Raw genomic sequence first — 12,736 nt, forward strand, 5'->3', positions numbered from 1 at the left:
TGGGCAAGTCCCCTAAAATCGGGACGTCTAGTCACCCTATTCAGCTTTCCTTTCATCTGCACCACGATCCTCCTGAAAAAGTGAGGATCAGTCGGGGTGCACACCAGCGGTGACTAGAGCAAGCAGCACAGACACACTAGTATGATGCCTTGCTTTTATCATGAAGAAAAAGCACCAAGAAGAGAAGTAAAACCCTCCTCCCCCCGCCAGAGGGCTCGTCTGTAACGTACCTCCTTTTTCTTCAGGATGGATTTCTTCTGCAAGACTTTCACAGCATAAGATATCCCATCAGACTTGCGTTTGGCTAGGAGAACCTACAGCAGAAGGGTGAGATGAGGGTTATGGGCGCTCTACTCCATTCCGATTTCATAGAACATCAGGATTGGAAGGGACCTCAGGAGGTCATCTAATCCAACCCCCTGCTCAAAGTAGGACCAATCCCCAGACAGATTTTTGCCCTAGATCCCTAAATGGCCCCCTCAAGGATTGAACTCACAACCCTGGGTTTAGCAGGCCAATGCTCAAACCACTGAGGTATCCCTTTATTTCGTTAGTGTTTCACACCACCTTTGCGACTAGTGCAGGTGACTGCACAAGGGGCCGGGCTAGGATTTTAGAGCATGAGAAGCCAGCCAGATGTTTTCTCCTTCCATCCCTTGACAAGGGCACACAGTAAACTAAGCTTCCCCTTAATTCCCCAGCTACTTTCCCCTCACTCCACCCAGTATCCAGCTAGAGCAGTTTCAGAGCACAGAGGGAGAGAATCCCCTTTCTAGAAGATCACTGTCACCTCACAAAGCACAGACATGCCCAGGGACCCTCGCCTAGTTGTGTGAGAATGTGCCAAGATGAGCAGTATTTCAAGTGCTGCTCTTATACCCTCCCTCCTACTACCTTTGGGGTACTACCTCTGGGCTGCTTGGAAGAAAAGTGGACCAAGAAATCATCCTGGCTCTCAAGCCTTGCCAGGCAATGAAGATGCAAAACACTGGCTAGCCTACTGCCTTCGACCTACCCTAGTCACTTGTTTAGTGCTACAGGCCTCTGTTCCTAGGCCTGTTTCAGCACTGGTGATGGGCTACTCAAGGAGGGGTACATGAAGCCCACTCCGCTGCTGGTGGAAACTAGTTCAGCAAGGGGAAAGAGGAGACCATGCAAGGAGGCCTTCAGAAACCCACGATCGACCCCAAGCTACACCCACTTACTTTTCCAAAGCTTCCTTTGCCAATAACTTTCAAAAAATCAAAGTCCGTTGGCTTGGCACTGTTGGACAAGGAGACAGCGGGTTACCACCCATTCCATGGGCTAAATGTTAAGTAACGTTTTTTTCAAAAGTACTCAAGGAGGGTCAGCCCTGGAAGATGGGTGGGAGACATCATCTTCATTCACTAGATAAGCTTCCTTCCCTCTTCCAGCCACAAATGCAGCAATCCAGCAGGTAAAGATGTTGTATGGTGCAATACAGACACACAAGGGCAGCAGTGGGGTGAAATCCCTAGCCAAGTATGCCAGACAGCTGGAGAATCTACTCTCCTGAATATGACAGTGGCAGAGAAAGCTGTTAAATCCTCAAATGCACCTGAAGGTTAAGTGCAAATGAAGCTCTTTGCTTTCTCTCTCCAAAGACTGGGAGGGGCTCTGGCTGATAAAGCAGACAGCAGGGAGATGCAATAGAATCAAAATAAGGAAGAGTCTCCCTCCCCCACCTAACAGGGAACCAAAGTACCAGGTGGAAGCAGCAAAAGGCAAGGGGCTCGGGGGGGGGGGGGTGTGAGGCATTAGAGTGCGGACAGGAGATGAGGATCGTGACCTCAATCAAAGTGACAAAGCAGAAATCTGAACATGTGACTAGCTATGGCTGAGCCCCTAGAGAGCTGACCTTTGAGATACAGGCTATAACGGTGTCCACCTGGGCCATTTGCTAGTTATGATTTCTTTGCTCAGATGGAGCAAATCAGATGGGTAACCAATCAGTTATTTCACTGTAAGGCTAACCTTGTGCACCGGGTTCAATACTCTCCCATGTAAACGCAGGCTACTTACTTCGGATTAGCAGAAGGGCCAAGGTTGATGTTGTCAGTCGGTGTCGGAGGCTGGAGGGGACACAGACATTAAGCAATTAGTCAGCATTTCCCTGAGAAGGAACATGGGATTCCAGTGAAGAGTTGCAAAGCAGACATGTTTTCACTTGCTGCAGGAAGTTATGTGTTACAACCCCAAACAGACACGGTCAGCCTATTTTTGAGTCAGAATCTCAGTCAACAGTGGCCCTTAGACTGGAGCAGTTGGCTTTATTTCCCCCCTCCTCTTCCCCGCCCCCCCCCCCCCCCACACACACACACACACCAGTCCCCAACTCCTCCAAGTTCACCAGCGAGAGTGGAACAAATCTTCTGGCACCTGGCTGGATAAGTCCCTCCAGAAGGAGGTCCGTCCCTGGACACTGTGCACAGGAAATGGGGGGCAGGGTTCGGGGGAGGGGGAATCTCATTTCTCTTCCGCACCTAAGCTCTACTCATGTCCTAAAGCAACAGCATCAGTCAAATCCCATGCACCCAGGCAGGCCCCACATCTGCCTAACTTATTGTGAGGGAGTGATAGGAGGAGGTTTAGCTGCTGGCATGGTTTGTGTGAGACGAACACCCTGGGCGTCAGGAAAAGTAACGTGCGGCATTACACTCACTGGACCCTCTTTGCACGCGAGTCACACAGGCCGTAGGAACGTATGGGTGATTGCCACCATCTGCGCCGAGCAATGAACTCATACGCAAGCACAGGTGGGGAGAGCTCCCCATTTCTGTAGCACTTACAGACCCCATTGCTAGAGAGATTGCAGGGACCCTAGACACCTGCCAAGCACGCCCAGGGCTGGAATTCAGAGCCAGGAAATTAATCTTCCTACAGCCTGACAACAGCACTAATCCAGCCCATGGCTCAGGCACCACTCAGAACTGAAAGCTACGCTAAAGCTCTGGAATTTTGCTTTTCTCTGGTGGCACGGGGCAGGGGTGGGGGTGGGGAATAGAGCCCATTCTCTTCCTGCCCATCCCCCATACACACAGGTCCTTTCGCTCCTCTTCCCCACCTCTAGCCACAGGGGGATTTTCCCTGTCCCTACACTTTACAGGGAACCAGGCCTTCATGCTCCTTGCACTCCTGCTTCCCGCAGTGTCCTGGTCAAAATCAGAGCAGCTCCCTCCTCTCCATCCAGCATCACCCATCAGAGACCACAGGGACAAGGCAGGCCTAGAAGGAAGCAATCCCAGAGGCTACCAAGGCCAACAGGAGGAGTGTACTGGTTTTATAGGGTAGAGTCTGCAAGGACCAAAGCCTGGGGACACCCCCCACCCTGCCAAAACACCCTTTGCAATGAGAGATTGTCGGGTGGGAAGAGACAGACAGACAGACAGACAGACACACACACACACACACACACACACACTCTGAGCATGGGGTGGAGCTAAAGAATCCCCAACCATGGAGGCGTGCAATTGACCTGCCGAGCTGCAGAGGAAGTGAGGGGGGTCTATAGCCCTGCCAGGGGATCAGCTGGAGGGACAGTCACAGATGAAGCACAAGGACCCTGATCAGCATGGACGCACTGCAGCCCTGCAGAATTCTCGTGGCAGGAATGAATCAAATATGCAGGTGTGGGGTTAAGAGTGCCCAGCCTGATGCGGTTTTTTGGGCACCGTGTCATGGCTCAAGATCCACAGTCAACTTGATGGTGATGCTCCCAGTGTGGCTGAGGAATCCTGGAGCTGGCTCAAGGGGATCGCGAAAGTGGGGTGCCGTGAGTCACCTCCCACCCATGGCAAGACAAGGGTCATCTCTCCCCCATACCTAGAACAGAACGATTCCAAACAAACTGCTCTTTGCCTGCAGAGACACCCCAAGCTCCTCCTTCTTTTCCGAGAGGAGAGAAGGATTAAGGCTAAGTTCTCCAGCTCACATTTCTCCTACAAATGTCTCTTTCCTCCCTGTTACAATTAACAGTAATTCTGCATAGGAGCCAGCAAGCCAGAACCTTACCTGAGGGCTGTTATCCGGGTTTTTGGAACGGTCCATTAAGAAGGCAACTCTTTCAGCACTTGAAAGAAAAAGATAATAATAATACAATGAACCAGCAAGGAGACTGTTCATCAGCACTTAGCCCTTAACCCCCAGCCTGTCAGGGTTCAAAGCCAGCCTTCAGCACACGGAAAGCAGGCACCCATTAAGGGGACCTGCATGATCTTCCCAGATGAGAATGGATAGAGCAGGAAAAAGGATTTCCCCACCCAGTAACTTGGGGCCTCACAGATCATACTTCCAGCACAACGTTTGGAGCCATGAGGCCTGATTCTTCATTGCCCTGCAGCTTGTATAGCTGCTTCCACTGGTGCAGAGGGGAGGACAGAATGCGCTCTCTCTCGTTGGGTAGCAGTTAGTGCCCTCACTCTGCACCCATGTAAGTGACAGCACAAGGTATTTAAGTGCCCAGGATCAGCCACAAGACTATCTAAAACTCAATTATCAGGCCAAACTTTTCAGGAGTGGCCACTGATTCTGACACTCTGTGTTTGGGTGTTTTACATGTGACGCCTAGCACCTCATTTTCCCAGCTGTTGAGCACCTGAACCTTCCCATTGGCTTCAACTGAAAGTCAGGCCCTCGGGGCCTCAGATTGAGTGCCCCTCCCCCCCAAAAGGCACCTCCAAAAAAGTGGCCTCTTTTGAAAAGAGCCCCCCCACCCCCCGTTCTACTGAGCTCAGAGTGCAGACGGGAAGTTCCTGCTGCAACAGACCCAGCCAGAATTCCAACACAGCCAGTGTCTCGTCAGAGCAACTCTGGTTCGGCCAATTGCTGCAGAGAGAGCTAGCCCTGGGGTAGTGTGACCCTTTCACACAGTCACGCTCCACAGCCTCTTCAGAGGGGGGATCTTACTGCCTAACAAAAACCGTGACCATCTAGTGCAGCGGCCCAGGTGAGGACTCTTAGCCCACCATAGAAGTTCAAGCAGGTGCTGAGGACAGCGGGGATGCTACGCACCCCTCGCTTTCAGCCTCATGATGTGCTGGGGCTCAATCCCCCTCTCCAGACCCAGACAGTCCTTTTGGCTCTGCAGGGAAGCCAAGATAACGCAAGCTGGGTTGGACCACCCGGCTTTTCCCAGGACGGTGCTGGCCCAGTTTTGATGCCATTTCCTAAGCCAGCGTAGACCAGGTCCACACACCTGACACAGTTTTACAGACTTTACTAGCCCAAGTAGCATAGCAGGCCTGGACTTGGGGGAGCTCTGGGCTGCAGGAGCCAGGCCAGCATTAGCAGGGACACCTTTTAGGAAAGAGCCGTGCTCAGCGGTGGTTCCGAGCCACCAGCTCCAAATGCCACTTTGGATTGACAAGCGCAGGAAGGAACCAAAAGAGACACTTTGTAGCTTGGCCCTCTCTAGTTCCTGGGAGCTGGTTGTTTGTGGTTGGGGGTTATGTAGATGAGAACAAATGGAGCCAGCCCCAGCCCCCACTTCCCTTTCTAAGCCCTCCCCCTCACACCTCACCTTTAGCGAAGGTTAAATAATATCAAAACCAAGCTCCTTCCCCACCCCCCGAAAGCTTCGCATATTGTCTTGGAGGAAGCTCTGCAGACATATGGGTGGGTCCATCCATCTCTGGAGCATTATCCAGGCCCATGAAAATCCCCACCCCTCTGCACCCCTTGTAACCAGCCAGCCAAACCGCACACTGAATACCCCCTAGGTCTCCCCCCACACACACACACCCAGTGTGATCTCTCACAGCAAGACGTTCCCCTCTGCAAAAGGCATGGGCCACCTGGACTCCCAGCAGCTAGAGAAAGCCCCTCCTCCAAAGCAGAATCAGTGCCATGGCAGGGGACGCTCCTTGGCTGTGCCTGTTTGTGCTGGAGGCAGCTCCCAGAGCCCTGCCCACAATTCTGGCCCGTGCCAGCCCACTCCGCTCACCAATTATTGTCTAGAGCAGAGGTTAGCAGGCTGCGTTTTAAAGGGCTAGTGTCCCATTGAGAGGATTTTATACTCACTAGGAGCAGAGCCTGGAGCCCGAGGCCTTGATGGTCTGTTCTATCCTCTCGCACCCGTGTTTTATAAGATCTGCAGGAAAGAAAAGTTAGAAAACTAATCTGATTAGCTGGCGGCAAGAGCACAAAAACACAAAGACCTGTTTATTCCTAGCTGACCTTGCCCTGCTCTTCAACCTCCTTCCCCCCTCCACCCACACACCAGAGTAGCCAGGCACTTATAGGAGCCAGGACAGCTTCCCCCACCTCCATCAAAAACCTTTCCTCAGTTTACAAGCTAACCAATGAGTGCTGATAGCTGGGGACCCCCCAGAGGTCTGGTTTGCATAAGCCTCCCCCACAAATCACCTCTCAGAAAAATTCCCTGGGTCTTAGTCTCCCAGCAGGGGGGGAAAAAATCACAAGACAGATGTGTTTACACTGGCATACATCATACTTGGCACTAGCATCACCCCTTTCATTCAGGGCTCTCATAGCCCTTCAAAGCATGAATCAGGCCTCACGACATCCTCAAGTGAGCCTCGTTATTCCCCACACCCAATCATGGCACTGAGGTGACTTGCACAACAACACACAGCAAGCCAGGGTCAGTCAGGATTAAACCCTAAGAGGGCGAGATTTTGTTGTCCTGCATCTTGTGTCATCAGTCGCACCAGCACAAAGCACGTGTCAAATGCTGCCTGTCTGATTCGGTGGCATTTTACTGTCACTTTGCAATAAGTGCAGGACAATGGAAGAGGCGGGCCCAGAAATCCTGTCTCCTGGTCCCCCATCCTACAGGATCCAAAAATGGAAGCATTTTTGCAAAATTGTGTACATATATATATATATATATATATATATATATATATATATATATATATATATATATATATATATATATACACACACACACACACACACACCAGGTTTCAAAGAGGAATGATTGTTTTGGTTAGCTAATAAATACTTTCACAAAATTTCCGGGCCTTCAACTTCAACCCCCGCCCAGCTTTGCCACGGAAAATAGTGGGGGAGAAGAAGAAAAGAAAGGAAAACCAAAACTTTTTTATTTAAAAAGAATCTTTAAAACAAAACAAAACAGAAGATTCCTTTTTTTAAAGAAAAAAAAAAAAAAAGGAGAGGGCATTTCCAGGAAAAATAGTGTTTCATTCAAAACGTGTTGAACAGCTGTACTATAGGACAAACTCAGCAGCACTGGCTGCAGATGTACAAGCCCTCCTAAGCTGGGAGTTCCTTTAGCTCAGGTAATATGTTTGGAGATAAACATGAACAAATGATACTTTGCAGAAGATTTCAGAGTAGAAGCCGTGTTAGTCTGTATCCGCAAAAAGAACAGGAGTACTTGTGGCACCTTAGAGACTAACAAATTTATTAGAGCATAAGCTTTCGTGGACTACAGCCCACTTCTTCGGATGCATATTTGCAGAAGATGTTTCCATATTGGCCTAAACACCAGGCTGGGAATTTGGCAGGGGAGCCAATTCCCTGAACAGACAGGCATAGTTGTGAGCTGAATAGTTGTTAACAGGGCACAGTCCGCTGGTCTGGGACCCAAGATTTAGATTTAGATGATATAACAGACTTTACAAGCTCCTACTATAGATTTGGGGCAGGGGAAATGGAATGAACCTTTATGTAGTCATTTCCCTGCAGCATTATGAGCCCAGTAAGACAGCAGCATTGTGCTGTTGCATGAGAACAAGAAAGTGATGCTAGGTGTCACGCCTGCTGTTGCAGTGATGGCTGCATGAACATCTTCCCAGGTGCCCAAGGACCATACCCCGTTTGCATACAGATCCCCCCCAACATAAGTGCACTGGGCTGTAACATTCACCGGAACTTTTATCTCCTCTGATAAGCTAAGAAAAGTTCATTTGATTCCACTACCAATAAAAGTTTGCATTAGAGTTTGTTTGCCCTCCCCTGAGGTTACCAGGATATCAGAGGGCTGTATTTTATGATGCCATGGACCAGGCTGCTTACTGGAAGAGAGCCACATAACCCGGCCAGATATCACTGTCAAAATGGAGAGCAATATGAAGAATAAACCAGTTTTGCAATGGATAACATGGTGACCACTGGCTTTGAGAGCACAAAGGGAGCCCCTGAATAGCAGAGCACCTTAACCCAAGCCACAGGATTGGTGGAATGAGAGGCAACTCAAGAAGCAGCCATCCTTAAAGGGCAGGGAGGAATTATAAGGATGCAATAGTCTTTCATCTCTGGGGTCTATGGACTTGCCTATGCAGTAACTGGGACTAAAATAGTTAGTTGTAGTTGTCTGATGCTAGTCTGTGCATGGATGCTCTTACTGTGAAATAAAAGACCCCTATTCTGATATAATTTAACACAGCCAAAAAAAATCAATTAAAGTTATCAGAATAGTGTTATCTTACCCTGCAATAAGAGCATCTACGCAAACGAGTATCAAAACCAAAGGAGTTCGCACAAGTGGTTTAGGTATTTCTGTTCCAGTGACCACTGCAGACAAGCCCCGCAGCCAGCTTTTGAAGACAGCTCAGCACGTTGGGTCTGGAGCTTTCCTGAAAATCTGGCCCATGAGCCCGATTCTCCTCTCATTCACATCCGTTCACACCCATGTAAGCTCATTGATTTTACTGCTGATTTGCACTGATGTAACTGAGCGCTAGGTTCAAATTCCAGACTCAGGTCATAACGGAGAAGGAAGTGGTAGCTCCTAGCTTAACCCCTAGAAGGCAGACTAGAGGGTCTCTCCAGGTCACTAAGGGGAAAGGGTTCTCAGGACAAATTTTTTGGTGGCCTAAGAGTGCGGCCACCAACTCTTGCTGGTGGATGCTCTCACACTTTTTCCTAAAGTACTTAATTAGCTTTAAGAAAAACAAATAAATATGCACATATACATGTCCAAATCATTGTAATTTATTTATTGCTAGCTAGTAAGTCTGCTGTAAAAAGTGATATTAACAAACATAGAAGTATCACTTTTCACAGCAGACTTACTCAAGCCTGGCAAGCCTGGGGACAAATTAAGCCCTGGATGGGGGGTCAGGGTAGGCAGTAGGGGCCAGAGGCAATGGAGTTGGGGGGGGCAAAGGAGATAGTGGGGTGCCAGAGTCTGAAGTCCCGTAGCCAGAGCCCAAAGCCCCGTGGCCAGGGGACAGGGATGGAGCCTGAAGCCAGGCAGCCGGAGCCTGCCACCCCACCACTCTAGGGGTGAAGCCCAAAGCCTGAGCCCCACCATCCCTGGGGAGGTGGGGAACTCACCAGCTGCCTGCTCCTCCAGCGTTGGAGACAGCTGTCTCCAGAGGGGGGCAGGGCCCAACCCCCTGCTTGCAGCCCCAGCAGCCACCACTAAGGCGGTGCATCCAGGAGCAACTGGAACGGGGAGGGGCTGCTGCTTTGCCTCTCCTCCCCCCAATCACAGCCCAGGAGGCCGTGGCCGCAAGAAAAGCCATTGGTGGCCGCATTTGAGAAACGCTGGACTCTACACTGCGTTAAACCCAGAGCACCAGGTCTCAGAGCCCAGATCAGCTCAGCTGACTTAGGCTTGTGAGGCGCAGGCTGCAGGACTATAAAACTGCAGTGCAGACAACCAGGCTTGGGCTGGAGCCTGGGCTTTGACACCCCGTGAGGGTGGAGGGCCTCAGAGCCCAGGATCCAGCCCAAGCCCAAATGTCTACATTGCAATTTTATAGCCCTGCAGCCTGAGCTTGCTGATCCAGGCCAGCTGTGCCGCGCGCAGGTCTTTTATCGCAGTGTAGACGTACCTGTACCACAAGAGAGCTAGTCTCCTCTAGAGTTGGCCAAAAGTTTTCAACCAACTTTTTCCCCTTTGCAGATTAGGTTCTCCCCATGCACTCCGTGACCGTACGCTGATTTCAGCAAATTGTTTTGCTCAAACAACCTAAAACATTTTTCAACTTTTTTTGAAGTTTTTTGATTTTGATGTTTTCAAAGTGAAACATGGAGACTTCAATTTGAAACAGCTTTTCTTCATTTCAAAGTTAAACGGTTTAAAATAAAACTAGAAGTAAGAAAAGAAAAAAAACCCTCAAGAGCTAAACAACATTTTGTTTGACCCAAAACATATTTGTTTGGTTTTTTTACGTTTCTCAACAGCCAGCAAGCCAAGAAGACACTTGGCTCTGGTCTCCTCCTGCAAGGCGAGGCACAGGACGAGGCTAGTGAAGGTTGGCTGGCTCAAAACAGAACAGTATTGGCAGTGCGGGGCAGAGTCTGCACAGCTTCTGCCCATTTTAAGGTCCTCTCCAGTGGTTTCTTGCTGGAATCAGTGAAACTACTTGACAAGTCGCTATGGGAGAACAGCAGCGCTAGCTTTGTATCTATCAACTGGGCCACTCAGGGACCGGGACCGGGACCGGGACCGCACCTTCTTATGCATGTAAGAAACACTATGCAGGTCTTAGTTCGAGGTCATCCCTGTGCACATAGAACCATTTTCAAGGCACCTATTGATATGGCTGTGATCAGCGCCAGGCCTGCCATCCCTCCCGGCTTGGTCCACATACATCCCTTTTCTACGAGGTTTGCCTTCTCTTAAGTCATCTTAATCCGGGAGATTCAAACCCAAGAGCAGGTACACAGGCAATCACCTAAAGCCTGGAGATCTGCCCAGCACACTTAAAAACTAAAAATAAGCCCAGAAATAGGTCACAAAGATACAGGAGAGATCGGTTCGAAAAGGAGAAAGGCAAGAACGTGGCAGCCTCTCTTGGGGCTGCAGGGAAGCTTGAGGCATAGCAAAAGCCCCAGACTGGATAAGGCACATGAATCCCAATGAGTTCACTTACATAACAGGAGCCCTGTACTGGTGGGAGACTGGCTGCTGAACCCACCCACCTGTCCATCTTCCCCTGCCCCCTCTCCCCCCCAGCCTACTGCTGAGAGAGTCACCTTCCACAGACCAGAGGCACTTCAGAGATGGCCAGCACCTATTCTCACAGCAGCCATGCCACCGCACAAGTTGAAGCAGTTACTATAGCTAATAACAGCTCCTGCAAAAATACAATCTGTTCAGAGCACAGTTCAAGCAGTGCCTCCTCAAAACCCTCTTTCCACAACTTCACCAGCAGTGACCCACATTCCCGTGTCAGTCTATTATTTAATACTCTCCCTATATATAAATCACAAACATGATTCTTACCTTGCAAGAAGAGGCAATCTCCTCATAGCCTTGTTTTGTGCGAGCCCCACTCCCTACCCCTCTTCTCTGATGTCATTTCTCCCTCCTCATGTCCGATCTAACCTCATTGTAAACTCCTTGGAGCAGGGACCTTGCCCTTATGCTTGCCAGGAAGTGGCAGTAAGGACGGGGAAGCTGTAACTGTGCAGGCAGTTTGTACTGTGGAAGAAACATCAGGTTTAAGAGCCTGAAGGTCTGAATTAAAGAGGGGTGTGACAAGTCACCAAGCTCCTGCAGCTAACCAGAGAGAGGTGTGGTTACTGACACAGAGAAAACACTAAGATGTGTAAAGCCAATCCACGGCTTTCCCAGAACACTGGTTCTCAGCCAGGGTATGTGTAAACAGATCTTCCAGGAGGTACATCAATTCATCTAGATATTTACCTAGTTTTACAACAGGCTACATAAAAAGCACTAGTAAAATCAGCACAAACTGAAATTTCATAGAGTCAATGCTCTATAGAATATACACTGAAATGTAGGTACAGTATTTATATTCCAATTGATTTATTTTATAATTATAAGGTAAAATGAGAAAGTACGCAATTTTTCAGTAATAGTGTGCGGTGACACTTGTATTTTTATGTCTGATTTTGTAAGCAGGTAGTTTTTAAGTGAGGTGAAACTTGGGGTACGCCAGACAAATCAGATTCCTGATAGGGGTACAGTAGTCTGGAAAGGCTGAGAGCTGCTGCCCTAGAACATAAATAGAGACAGTCTGAGCACAGAGTTGTTCCCCAGCTAAGGAACATTGTACAAGTGCTCGGGAATGACCAGCCATTCCTCCAATGTTTGCTTTAGCTGTCCAACCAAGGCTCCGACTTCCCCTGCCACGTATCTAAGAGATAGAGACACCCAAGGCCAGACAGCTCAGTTACATTTTCACCTCCCCAGAGTTCAGTGGGGTTTGCAGAGCTCAGGTCTAGGAACTAGCCAACAGCATGAGGAAAGGCTATAAGCAAAGGGAGATAGCTTCCCTTTTAATTGGTTAGTTACCCATCCCACAGATTCTGGCCTGTTCACATTTGCATGGAGCTTTGTTCTGAGCAGGCGCCCCCCACAATAAAACACAACCCTTGTGATTCCTCGACAAAAAGGTCGCAGCTGCAGGGCAAGCTCTAGCTCCGTGCTTTGCGCAGGGCACCTCGTTCCCATGAGGATCAGCACACAGACAGGCAGCCAAACTCCCCCGCATCTTAGAACAGCGAGACAAATAAACCTGACAAGCCAGAACAGCAGCCGGGTGTTTAAAATCTCCAGCATTTTGCAAAAAACATGAGAACAGGAAAGGAAGCATCAAGAGCACAGACACACCTGTCATCACTTCTACCAGCAGAGCCAGCATCCTGGAGTAAGGGAAGCAATCCACAGCAGGCTGGTTCAAAGACATCTCAGGAGCCAGCTTTACCATCCTCTTCAGCACTCACACCAGTCAGCTGCCCTCCCTGAGCATGTGCCTTTTAAAGGCTGTAGAGAAACAGCAACTGCTGCTACAACGGTCAGGCCTGCCCC

The 12,736-nt window shown here is 49.5% G+C and overlaps 1 protein-coding gene across 4 annotated transcripts in view; it reads right to left on the minus strand.

The window, feature by feature from the left end:
• Nucleotides 1-12,736, minus strand: part of SGK2 (serum/glucocorticoid regulated kinase 2) — a 37,060-nt gene that overhangs the window by 13,403 nt on the left and 10,921 nt on the right. For 2 of the 4 annotated variants that reach the window (XM_054046151.1, XM_054046152.1), the window contains exons 3-7: nucleotides 6,040-6,109; nucleotides 4,033-4,090; nucleotides 2,044-2,093; nucleotides 1,206-1,263; nucleotides 231-314 (exon numbers count right to left, since the gene is read on the minus strand). In XM_054046151.1, coding sequence (XP_053902126.1) covers nucleotides 231-314; nucleotides 1,206-1,263; nucleotides 2,044-2,093; nucleotides 4,033-4,090; nucleotides 6,040-6,109 — 320 coding nt within the window. Of the gene's footprint in view, nucleotides 1-230; nucleotides 315-1,205; nucleotides 1,264-2,043; nucleotides 2,094-4,032; nucleotides 4,091-5,760; nucleotides 5,878-6,039; nucleotides 6,110-12,538; nucleotides 12,642-12,736 lie in introns of those variants that run through there. The other 2 variants (XM_054046150.1, XM_054046153.1) reach the window with 2 other exon arrangements.

Source organism: Malaclemys terrapin, chromosome 12 (genome assembly GCF_027887155.1).
Source record: "Malaclemys terrapin pileata isolate rMalTer1 chromosome 12, rMalTer1.hap1, whole genome shotgun sequence".
In the NCBI taxonomy this organism is placed as follows: domain Eukaryota; kingdom Metazoa; phylum Chordata; order Testudines; family Emydidae; genus Malaclemys; species Malaclemys terrapin.